The 12,914-nt window shown below is 42.2% G+C and overlaps 1 protein-coding gene across 2 annotated transcripts in view; it reads left to right on the forward strand.

Moving 5' to 3' along the window:
- LOC144670111 (fibrillin-1-like) overlaps positions 1-12,914 on the forward strand; it is a 580,847-nt gene that overhangs the window by 417,769 nt on the left and 150,164 nt on the right. The window contains exons 30-32 of one of the 2 annotated variants that reach the window (XM_078532544.1): positions 3,802-3,927; positions 4,147-4,272; positions 6,116-6,498. In XM_078532544.1, coding sequence (XP_078388670.1) covers positions 3,802-3,927; positions 4,147-4,272; positions 6,116-6,120 — 257 coding nt within the window. In that variant the 3' untranslated portion in view covers positions 6,121-6,498. Of the gene's footprint in view, positions 1-3,801; positions 3,928-4,146; positions 4,273-6,115; positions 6,499-12,914 lie in introns of those variants that run through there. The other variant, XM_078532542.1, reaches the window with a different exon arrangement.

Below are 12,914 nucleotides of genomic sequence, written 5' to 3' on the forward strand. Positions count from 1 at the left end.
AAGTGAGCTAGATGGAATTGCTGATAAATCAGAACAGTTGGTTGAATGTGGAATTAACAGCCAAAACTGATTAAATTCCTGAACTTTGATCCAATCTGAAGAACATGAAAGATGAGATGTGCGGCATGAAAGAGCAAATCCAGACTTTAAAAGCAGAAAAGGAAAATTCTAAGAACCATATTGAGGATCTAATGAGTGAATTAAATGAAACTACAGAGCAGTCAGTGACCATGGAAGAAAGATTCCGATAGGAGCTGAATGCCCAGGTGCAGTTGTTAAGCTTGTGTACGGATTCCACAAATAACTCTAGAACAAAGACAACTGAATTCATCCAGAGTCGTTGCTGAGCTGGATGAAAAGATTAATAACCTTTAAAACAAATTATAAACAACTATTTTCGTGAAATTGCAAAACAAGTGGCAGTGGAGGTTCCATTTATGAAACGTCAACTTCTAAGAAGAACATGGCGGACCCCACAAGAAAAGCAAACCTGATTCCACTCTATGAATGAATAGAGTGAACATTCCCTTAGGAAGGAATGGGACAAACCTACGGAGTCTAAACAAATCGGATGGATTGTCAATAAGGAGAAATTCACCTCCAAGGAGCGCAAAAAGCGAATCAGATGGAGACAATCAAGTGCCTGAAACAGCAGAATACTACGATTTCAACTCCAAGCCAAAAAAGCTTTCCCAAAGCAATGAGCCTAGCACTCCTCCAGATGTGACCAGAATGAGATTTGGAAGAATTGTCAAGTCTCCACACTGCCTGAATTTAAAAAGCCAGAGACTTGAGAGAGGGGAGAAGGGGCAGCACATGAAGGAAGATTATATTATAAATATGTTTGGGTAAAGACTTAGAGGGAGGTGTAGTATAACGGTGTTTGGCATGGCAAGGCTTAATGTGGGATTGGAGAAACAGTACCACCTACAATATGATATAGAGAGTCACATGATAGTGGATTGAGTACAATAGCAGTCTAGCAAAAACCAGCATGGAGTTAGTTCCTAGTTTGGGTTGTACTTTGTACATACATAATTAATTGTGTTACCAATAAACACCCCTATTCAACCTTACAAGCCTCTGAACCTCTTAGTGAGATCTACTGAACAAATCCTTACAATAGTTTGGAGTTGTGAGTTGGCTGCCCTCCACCAGTCATGCCCCTTGGAGACTTCCACCTCCCTCCCTCCCTTCATCCCTGCCTTTGATTGCAGCTGATGGCAAATGGCTCAAAAATGGCAGCTCCAGACCTTGCTAGAATCTCAATGTTATGAGACCCATGTGTTAGGAACAAACCTGCTGCAATGCGGGCTTCACCACAGAGAGGAGAACACAACTGAGCATGGTTGACATCCAGTTGCCTTAATTATTAGGGTGTCACTTTAGTCAGCTAGTTGTGCTGACCTTGAACTCCATCCACCCGAAAAGATCCTCCTCCCACCTTGAGGGATCTCGCTGACTGATGAACCGCGTGGTCAACTTCAGATTTGATTTTTTTTTTAAAGTGCGCTTTACCTTTCAAGCTCGCTCCACATCCTCTGCAAAGAGGTATCTAAACTAAAGAGATATCACCAATCCTCTCCCCTCTGTCACCCTTGAACCCCTCCCTGGTTACCTGGACCTGATCATAATTAGCCTCGACATGCCTTCCCTCCCCTCAGAGTTGACACCCGCTACTGACTGATCCCTGCGCTCTCTGCCCTCTCCCGTTATCCGAGCCACCTGTCTTGTCCCCCTCCATGACCCACCCCCCCGATGAGACCTTCACCTCCAGACTTTCACCCTGTACCTGCCACCCGACTGCATCCCACTCTGCCCTCTGACTGTGATTGTTTCCTCCTGTTACCAGAATCCTGAGTGCACCCACCATTGACCACGCCCTCTAAGACACATTCCTCCCTCGGGGCCCCCCCCAAACACACAACACCATTCCCCAGATCCTCACCTGGACAGTCTCTCCTCACTCCCTCTTCCCCAGACACTCTGCCACCCCCCTTTCCCCATTTCCCAGGCATTCCCCACCCTTCCCTACACACTCTCTCCCCTGTAATTCCCCAGACACTCCCCCCATCTTCCCACCCTTCCCAGGACACACTCCCCCACCCTTTCAGTAGGCCTGCCTCCCTGATCCAGCCTGCATTCCACCCTTCCATCCTGCCTTGGCACAGCTTCTGCTAACGGCTCTCAAGTGAATTTATGCGAGGTCCCTAGGAAGGAGAAAGAAACATCTACTGACCTCAAAGTTGTGGAAGTGGTGAAGCTCGTCAGGTGCATGCTACTTAAATGCAGCCATAAAACTGAACGTTCGAAATTCTCATTGGTAAGGAACTTAATTTGGAGGGGGCACTTAATTCCAGTGAGGTGGCCTTTTAATTAGCATGCATGAGATGCTAATGAATGCAAATAAGATTCCTGACATTGTTCGTTTGGAAACTCGACCCATCTTTAACCCACCTTGAAAATCGGGAGACAAAACTTGCAGTTTATCCCGCCACTGGGAAACATATTTTTTGCCTCCTGCCAAATTAAGTGTCCCAGCTTACCACGATTCCCGCCACTGGTGGGGGTGGAAAATTCCACCCTACATTTCTATTTCTTTAAGTTTGGTTGATCTAGAGTTTTGGAAAGAGCTATTCTTATTGCTGTGCCTCATTCATCTATATATACTAAATGAGAACGTCATTTATATGCTGGCTTCTTACACCTGAGAATTGTCTCAAACCCCTTCATATTTTTGGTGATGTTGGTTGAGGGCATAAGGAGAAATGATGATGCGCTTGAATAGTTCCATGGGTTCTTTAAGTTTTTCCTGAACAGGTGAAAGTAACCTCAATTTCACATCTTACCTGAAACATGACATCTCTAATAGTTTTGCTTTTATTCTTCCATGGGATGTGGGTGTTGCTGGCAAGGCTAACATTTGTTGCCCATCCCTAATTGCTGTTGAACTGAGTGGCTTGCTAGGCTATTTCAAAGGGCAGTTAAAGAGTCAACCACATTGCTGTGGGTCTGGAGTCACATGTAGGTCAGACTGGGTAAGAATGGCAGATTTCCTCCCCTAAAGAAAATGAGTGAACCAGAAATAACAGAAAATGCTGGAAAGATTCAGCAGGTCTGACAGCATCTGTGAGAGAGAAACAAGAGTTAATGTTTTGAGTCAATATGACTCTTCTTCAAAGCTAAAGAGAAGTACAAATGTGATGGATTTTATATAGGGGTGGAGCAGGTGGAACAAAATAGAAGGTGGGAGCTAAGGAGAGATTTGACAAAGATATCATGGACACAGAACGAAGGGAGTGTTAATGGTAGTGTTAAAGACTAAAGAAGGTGCTGTTGGTGGCATAAAGGTAAGATAGCAGAATGTGTTAATAGCAGAACAAGGGTCAGCGCTCTGTGAAAACAAAACATAAAAACAAGTGACAGATGGTCCTGTTGAGGGGGGGCAGGGAGTTTGGGGGAAAAGGATAATAAATAAATAAATGAGTGAACCAGAGGCTTTTTACGGCACTCAATGACAGTTTTGTGGTCACTCTTACTGAGATTAGCTTTCAGTTCCAGATTTTATTAATTGAATTTAAATTCTTCCAGCTGCCATGATAGGATATAAATCTGTGTCCCCACAGTATTTAGCCTAGGCCTCTGGATTACTAGTCCCTTGACATTACCACTCTGCCACCATGTCCCCAGTGTGTATTAAGTAATAACTCTGTTAGCATACTTTACAAAATAATACTTTCAGTGTATATTGCAATGTAGATTAAAATTTAATGATCACATAAACTAATCTTTTTCTTCCAGATATTGATGAATGTGAGGACAATCCTGACATTTGTGATGGAGGGCAATGTGCCAATGTACCTGGAGAATATCGATGTCTATGTTATGATGGATTTATGGCTTCTGAAGACATGAGGACCTGTCTAGGTTAGACTTGGTTGTAGTTTTCTTGCTAATATTCAAGTATTATTGTTCAAGTGTTAAGCTGAGTATATAACATGAGAATATATTAAAAGCAATGTCAAGAATTGTGTAATGTTTAGAAGAGCATCACTCGAGCTGTATAGAACCTCCTTAAACAATTAGCAATTGCACAATATACTGGAGCTGTGGATACTGTAACTTAGTTTTAACCTTGATCCACAGATGTCAATGAATGTGAACTTAATCCAAATATATGTCTCAGTGGCTCCTGCGAGAACACTAAAGGATCATTCATTTGTCACTGTGAACTGGGCTACTCTGTTAAGAAAGGAACAACTGGTTGTACAGGTAAACAAATCTTTCATGAGCACAGTATATTCTCCATTTAAATCTGGCATTTAAATGTATAATTGTTACAAGAATTACCCATTTGCGAACATTCATTTGCACAGTATTTTTTTTAAATCATTTAAAATATGGCCTCCATTCTCTAGAATCAGAGTCAAGTAGAGACTACTACTAAAATAAATTAGCAAAGCCCACACATCGCCACAGTGGGCTGAATTTTATCACCTCCCTGCCAGCATATTTGAAGCTGGGGAGGGAAGCTTGTAAAATAAAACGGGTGTCCTGCCCACTGCTTTCCCGTCCACTTCAGGCCTTCTCCTATATTGCAGTCAGCCCACCTACCCGCCTTGGGCCTATTGAGGCCCTTTCCGCTTCCACTGCTACAATACATGTGGCTGGGGAAGGCAGAAGCAAGGTGAACATCACAGCAGCTTTTACTGCAGAAATAGGGGGAACATCCTTTGTGGTGTCCCCTGAGCTCATAAAAGGCATCCCCCAAGATCATACCCCACTTTTAAGCCTCCCCAACCTCTAAAACATGGCCCCTCCCCCTGCTTACCCCACCACATCACTTAGGTCCTAATTCCCCAGACTATCTGAAGTCCAGAATCCATCAGTCGTCTTCTTCAGGGACTGCTTTTAGCCCCAGCAGTGGCCACTACTCAATCTTGGTATTACCTGGACTACAGAGCTGGCAGCCAGATTGGCCAGATAGAGGCAGAAGCTCCACTCTGACTCAATTAATGCTTCCCAAGCGTAATATCTCAGAGGAAACTGGGTTTCAGGTGAGCAGCCTGACCAGAGACCTTTCTGTCGGTGGGGCAGGGAATAGACCCACCAACCCCCAGTCCTCCCCTCCACCCCCCTTCCCCCTACCGCCTCCCCTTAAAATCCACCCCAGTGTTTCAGGTGTACCATACCTTGTACATTCTAAACAAATTTTGTTATCAAAGAACAATTGTAATATAGTACAACAAAAATTATATATAAAAATATATCAATGCAATGTGTAAATGCTGTCGTTTCCTCAGTTATTGTAAGATTAAATCTGAACTTGTAATGAATGTTTCATGATATGATGAAGAAACAAGAGACAGAGCATCTTTCAGGTTGTGTTACAGTTTATGTGACCTATAAAATTCATCAGAGCCTGCTCTCAATTTAATTAAAGATCAGAACATAGTCGCAATCTGTAAACTTTTATGGTGGTCTCTTTCATAGAATTCCTTCCCAGTCAAGTTACATAATTAATAAATAAAGTTTGTTTTGACTTTGATCTTTGGATTTTTAATTCATGATGGAGATAAATTAATTTTCATGAAATTGATATTAGTATCTGCTTACCTCAAATTAATCTGATAGATTTAAATGATTTTAGCTATTCCAGTGTCAGTAGTAATCTGTAAAACTTTGAAGAGGGAGTATTTTATGAAAACTGTCACAAATTCACCCATGTTCTATCAGCCAGAAATCCAAAGGCAGTTTTCCAAAGCAAATGGACACTCATGAGGCAATTAGGACTTGTATTAAGTGTTACTGCTTTCAGGAGTTAGCAAAGTACTTTCTGTTGATTTACCCTTGACGTGGCTGCATAATGATTGAAATGTTGGGGTAAATTGGGCTGCATGTTATTTTTCGATCAGGTGGGTGGATTCTAATCATCGGTGTTAAGATTTTACAATATAGTGACAAAGCTACACCTATAAATTCTCTGCCCAATACGATTGATGCCACTGGCCTATTGTGTTCAAACCTGTTGTGAGGGATATAATATCTGTGGTACTGCAGAGATGATCAGGAGACTTAGTAGAACTTTATCCTCAATTTTGATTTATGCACACAGGTTAAATGGCCACCTTGATTGATTTGGCAGCTATTTTATAGTGCGCTACAACTTACAAAATTCCAACTTCCTTTTTACTTCAATTAAGTAAATTCCATGGATATGTATAAAAATGCAATTTCCGTAAGATCTGCAAGAATATTTTAAAATATCCACATAAGCCAGTGTACGCATAAAATGAGCTGACAAGCAGAATTCCACATTTACTTATGAACATAAATGAAAAATGTAACTGCTATCATTGTGTAAATATGTAACTACAGGCAATTATTGACCAACTGTTGCAAAAATGTATAAATTACTGCTGCCAATTTCTCTTGCCATAATGTGTATTACTTGGCATGGCTTATTTTGTGAAAGGATTTGCCAGCTTCAACCTGAAATTTCTGTAATTCTGGCAACCACTTCTGCTCCCTATTTGTCATGCTCCTAAATATTGTGATATAGCTTTTTTCTGACAAAAAAAGTTTTGAGTTTTCTCTACAGATATACCCTATTTTTACAATGGGCAATCTTGGCCAACTAAACTTAGATTGACTGCATAGAATCAGCATTGTTTGTATCTGGCCTCATATTCTTGATGGATATTATTGTGGTATTGTCACTGGACTGGTATTCCAGAGACCCAGGGTAACGCTCTGGGGACCCTGGTTCGAATCCCACCACAGCAGATGGTGAAATTTGAATTCAGTAAAAATCTGAAATTAAAAGTCTGATGATGACCACAAATGTTGTAAAAACCCACCTGGTTCACTAATGTCCTTTAGCGAAGGAAATCTGCCACCCTTACCTGGTCTGGCCTACATCTGACTCCAGACTCACAGCAATGTGGTGGACTCTTAAATGTCCTCTGAAAAAGGGTAATTAGGGATGGGCATTAAATGCTGGCCTAGCCAGTGATGCCCACATCCCATGAATGAATTTTTAAAAAATTACTGTGGGCAGAATTTTGCCTTTGGTGAGCGGGCGGGAAGCCAACCCCTGCTGCCGAAATGGGGCCCGCTTTGCGCTTCCTCTGAGGCAGGGGGGAGGGAATCCCCAACTGTCAAAGTGTGCTCTTTCACGCACGCGCGCAAAAGAGCGCACTTCTCCCTGAGACTAAGTGCTTTCTCAGGGAGATTAGTGACAGGTTAAAAAACTCTAAAAAAATAGAAAAATAAAAACATTATTAACATGTCCCCCTCATGTGACAATGTCACATGAGATGGGACATGTTAATAAGAAGCACTGAAATTTTATTAAAGTTTTTAAACATGAACATGAAACATCATCCCGCCGGTGGATGAGGTTTCATGTTTTATCAGAAGCCCGCTGGGGCTCCTGGCCTGCCCGCCAGCCTTAAGGTTGGATGGGCAGCGTCTTTAATGATCTTGATTATCCTGCCAATGGTCAATTGGCCATTGACAGGTTGGCAGGTGGAGATTGAGGGGCAACTTGATAGAAGTTTACAAAATTATGAGTGGCAGGGACAGAGTAGATGGAAGCTTTTTCTGGAAGAGTCTGGGTGGAAGAGTCAATTACTAGGGGACATAGATTTAAGGTGAGAGGAGAAAACTTTAGAGGAGATGTGCGGGGCAAGTTTTTTACGCAGAGGGTAGTGAGTGTCTGGAACTCACTACCAGAGGAGGTAGTGGAAGCAGGTACAATAGTGGTGTTTAAGAGGCAGCTTGACAAATACATGAATAGGATGGGAATAGAGGGATACGGACCCCGGAAGTGCAAAATGTTTTAGTTTGACAGGCAGTATGATTGGTGCAGGCTTGGAGGCCCAAAGGGCCTGTTCCTGTGCTGTGCTTTTCTTTGTTGTTCTAGCCAACTGTCTTACAAGTGTTTGTAGATGGAATTAAAATCAGTGAGTCACTCTGAAGACTGAGTAAGTCTTTGAGTTCAAAACAAAAACAGAATTACCTGGAAAAACTCAGCAGGTCTGGCAGCATCGGTGGAGAAGAAATCAGTTAACGTTTCGAGTCTTCATGACCCTTCGGCAGAACTGAAGCATAGTTAGGAGAAAGGTGAAATATAAGCTGGTTTAAAGTGGGGGGGCCGGGGGAGAGAGAAGTTGAGGGTGGGGTGATTGTGGAGATAAGCAAGCAGTGATAGGAGCAGATAATCAAAAGATGTCACAGACAAAAGGATCAAAGAGGTGTTGAAGGTGGTGATATTGTCTAAGAAAAGTGCTAATTAAGAATGGAAGACAGGACACTCAAGGTACAGCTCTAGTGGGGGTGGGGTGGAAAGACTAACGAAGTTTTAGTTTTAGATTTAAAAATAATGGAAATAGGTGGGAAAAGAAGAATCTATATAAATTATTGAAAAAAAGGGAGGGGGGAGAAACGGGGTGGGGATGGGGGGAGGGGGAGTTTAAGATCTAAAGTTGTTGAATTCAATATTCAGCCCGGAAGGCTGTAAAGTGCCTAGTCGGAAGATGAGATGCTGTTCCTCCAGTTTGCGTTGGGCTTCACTGGAACAATGCAGCAAGCCAAGGACAGACATGTGGGCAAGAGAACAGGGTGGAGTGTTAAAATGGCAAGCGACAGGGAGGTTTGGGTCTTTCTTGCGGACAGACCGCAGGTGTTCTGCAAAGCGGTCGCCCAGTTTGCGTTTGGTCTCTCCAATGTAGAGGTGACCTACATTGGAGAGACCAAACGCAAACTGGGCGACCGCTTTGCAGAACACCTGTGGTCTGTCCGCAAGAAAGACCCAAACCTCCCTGTCGCTTGCCATTTTAACACTCCACCCTGTTCTCTTGCCCACATGTCTGTCCTTGGCTTGCTGCATTGTTCCAGTGAAGCCCAACGCAAACTGGAGGAACAGCACCTCATCTTCCGACTAGGCACTTTACAGCCTTCCGGGCTGAATATTGAATTCAACAACTTTAGATCTTAAACTCCCCCTCCCCCCATCCCCACCCCGTTTCTCCCCCTCCCTTTTTTTTCAATAATTTATATAGATTCTTCTTTTCCCACCTATTTCCATTATTTTTAAATCTAAAACTAAAACTTTGTTAGTCTTTCCACCCCACCCCCACTAGAGCTGTACCTTGAGTGTCCTGTCTTCCATTCTTAATTAGCACTTTTCTTAGACAATATCACCACCTTCAACACCTCTTTGATCCTTTTGTCTGTGACATCTTTTGATTATCTGCTCCTATCACTGCTTGCTTATCTCCACAATCACCACACCCTCAACTTCTCTCTCCCCCCACCCCCCCACTTTAAACCAGCTTATATTTCACCTTTCTCCTAACTATGCTTCAGTTCTGCCGAAGGGTCATGAAGACTCGAAACGTTAACTGATTTCTTCTCCACCGATGCTGCCAGACCTGCTGAGTTTTTCCAGGTAATTCTGTTTTTGTTTTGGATTTCCAGCATCCGCAGTAGCTTTTAGCTTTTTGTTTTTAAGTCTTTGAGTTAATAGTTGAGATAAGCAGCTGAGGAAGATCCTCAGTTTGATCCTCAATCTGTTAGCTAATCTCAGGGTGACAAAGATGAGGAGGGTCAAAGCCATGGAAGGATTGAAAACAAGGCTGAGAATTTTAACTTCGAGATGTTGCTTGACTGGGAATCAATGCAGGTCAACGAGCACAATAGTGATGGGTAGACACAAGCAGCAGCGTTTTAGATGACCTCAAGTTTATGGAGGGTCGAATGTAGGAGGCCAGCCAGGAGACCATTGAACAGTCAAGACTAAAAGTAACAAAGGCATGAATAAGGGTTTCAGTAACAGATGAGTTGAGGCAGGGGTGAAGTCAGGCAAGTTACAGAAGTGGAAATAGGCATTCTTAGTGATGGTATGGATATGTGATCAGAAGCTCATATCTGCATCAAATATGACACCAAAGTTGCTAACAGCCTGGCTCAGCTTTAGTCAGTTGCCAGGGAGAGGGATGGAGTTGATGGCTAGAGAAAAGAGTTTGTAGTAGGGACCAAATATAATAGGTTTGGTCTTCCCAATATTTAATTAGAGGAAATTTCTGCTTATTCAGTACTGGATGTCGGACAAGCAGTCTGAGAATTTAGAGAACGCTGGAGAAGTTGAGCATGGTGGTGGGGAGGTAGAGCTGGGATCATCAGTGAACTTGTGAAATGTAATGCTGTGTTTTCGAGCTATGTCTTCAAAGTTAGAGTATAGATGAGAAATAGGCAGGAGCCAAGGATAGATCTTTTGCAGAAATATGGTGCAAGAGTGGGAGGAGAAACTATTGCAGGTGATTCTCCAGTTATGATTAGATAGATAAGAATGGAACCAAGCAAGTGCAGCTCTACTCAGATGGCTAATAATGGCAATTCTTTGGAGGGGGATGGTGTGGTCAACCGTGTCAAAGACTGTATACAGGTTGAGAAGGACAAGGAGCGATAGCTTGTTACTCTCAATAAGTGGTTGTAGAAGAGTTAATCCAGGCTGGTCTTTTGGTTCAAGCTGATTTATTTTCAAGACAGCTCCTTAGTGCTACTGACTTCCAAGTAGCTTCCACACAAAGTGTTCCAACCGTATCTTTTTATTCTGTTTAGATGGGATAATCAATGTCCATCACCTGTTTAACTAGTAATTGTCTTCAACAAGGTGATTGCCATGCAGTGTGATTATTTATACATTGACAGATTCCCCTCTTTTCTTTTTTAAATTGAAAAAAATTAAAGAAAATTCTTTTTGAAACAAACAGAAGGGAATAATGTACGTATTTCCACATTTATATCCTGTATTTCCTTTACCAAATATATATAAACAATTATAAAACAATTTTTTCCCCATTTCATCATTATAACATAAGACACCCCTCTTCCAATATATTTAATAATTTCTTAGAGCAGACACTTCTTTTTGTAAATGTCTGATAGTTGGTGACTTATGTCAACCCATTGTATCTTAGAGATCTCTCTTCTCTCTAACATTTTTATGCTGGCTAGGTCTATTCTTAGCCTTTTTTCAGTGACACTTTTCGTCAAATGAACATTATCCCAAAGGGACCAGTTATCAACATAACATTCTATGGGTAAACTTTTCTCACATTGCCCCTTATATAATATTTCTGTCAGTATATTGGATAAGTAAACCCCCATATCTAGCACTTCTACTAAGGCCAGCATTTCAGCAGTTAAGGTGCTTTTCACCACCCTTTTTATTTTCTTAGCCTCCCAAGCCAGCGGGCAACATCTATCATTCTTTCCCACCAAGAATATGATAAACCCTGCTGTGCTAGAGTACCCATCTGGAAGATTGGCATGTGAAGCATCGCTAAAAATGACCAACCTCATATCTCCTGGATCACCCAAGGCTGGAAACTTGAGCACATATCTCTCCAAATTTAATTTTTGTAGTGTTTTATTTGCTCTCAGAACTTCCTCAACTGTAGCATGTTTCATCATGGTACACAGCTCCAACACATCATAACTAGCGTCAGGCCTAGTCTGAGTGCAGACTGCCCAACCAAGCTTCTCAACTGTTCCGTTTCTTCCTTGATAGCAGGATCCTCTTTTTATGAGGATCTAACCCACGTTATTGGGATATGATTTACATATTCTAGATAAGATTGTTGATTCAGTGTCAGTCCTAACTTGCTCTGCTTATTGTCTAGACCTATGTATTTAAAGGCCCCTGAAGCCTGACTTCCAACCTTGAATTCCTTCTTTATCTTCTCGATTACCCATTGTTCAAATTCTACAGAGCCTCCCCACAAGAAATCATCAACATGCATGATTAATATTCCAGCTAGTTTCTCCTTATGGTACCAGTAGAACATCGCAGGGTCTGCCTTTAACTGAATGCAACCTGTTTTCAACAGGACAGACCTCACAGAAAAATACCATACTCTTGATGCATCATTCAGTCCATAAGCACACTTGCTCAATTTCCATAGCTTTCCTTCTACATCACCGGTTTCTTTGGGCGGTTTCAAAAAACTTCCCTTTGAAACTTCTCTCCCTGTAAAATGGCAGCCTTTATATCAATTGATTTGCACTCCCAGGAATAGGATGCCAAAATAGCTTAAAAAAAAACTAACTTTCAAACTCACTTTCCCCGCAGTAGGCAAGTCCACTTGGACATCCTGATCTCGTAGTCTCCTTTCAAAGCCTCAGGTTACTAATCTCGCTTTGGCCTTATATGTGCCATCTGGGAGTACCTTTACTGTACAGATCCATCTGTGAGATAAAGCTGGCTGTCCTCTGTCAGGTATTTCAGAATATACCCCGAATTCCTTCCAACTTTCCAACTCTTTCCGCTTGGCTTCCTTTATCAGCTTATTTTCTAATTTATTAGCAGCTAGTAAAATCTCTCAGCCATAAGGACTTCTACTTCTATTGAGATTCCTAGCTTGCTCGCTAGTCCTCATTCTTAAGGTATGGCCTCTACTCACATACCCCTCCCCTTCTGGACTACTACTATAGGATCTTTCTCCCATGCGAGCAGAACCCTGTTTGCAAGTCCGTGATTTTGTTCTAGGGTCACAACCACTTTCTGGTCCATTGTCAGAACTCATACTGCACTTTCTGGGTTTCTACGTCTTTACCTCGGTTTGCCAATCCATGGGTCTTGTCTCCTGTCCTTCACCCTGCACATTTAGCCAATGTTTGTATTTACCAGTGGCCTTTCCTACTCTCCCTATGATAGTGGCACTCCTCCACACACTGGTCTTTTCTGGCATGTATGTTACCTTTGTTCCTACTTTGGGTAGTTGCCCTTTTGCACGAATAGCGTTATCCTGTACCTCAGTGTTACTTTGTTCATAGTCAGTTAATCCTGTGTCGGCCGTCATCTGCTCCTTATAACTACCCAATGTGTGTGTATGTGAAGTGCATGG

The sequence above is a fragment of the Cetorhinus maximus genome, chromosome 30 (genome assembly GCF_964194155.1).
Source record: "Cetorhinus maximus chromosome 30, sCetMax3.hap1.1, whole genome shotgun sequence".
Taxonomy (NCBI): Eukaryota; Metazoa; Chordata; class Chondrichthyes; order Lamniformes; family Cetorhinidae; genus Cetorhinus; species Cetorhinus maximus.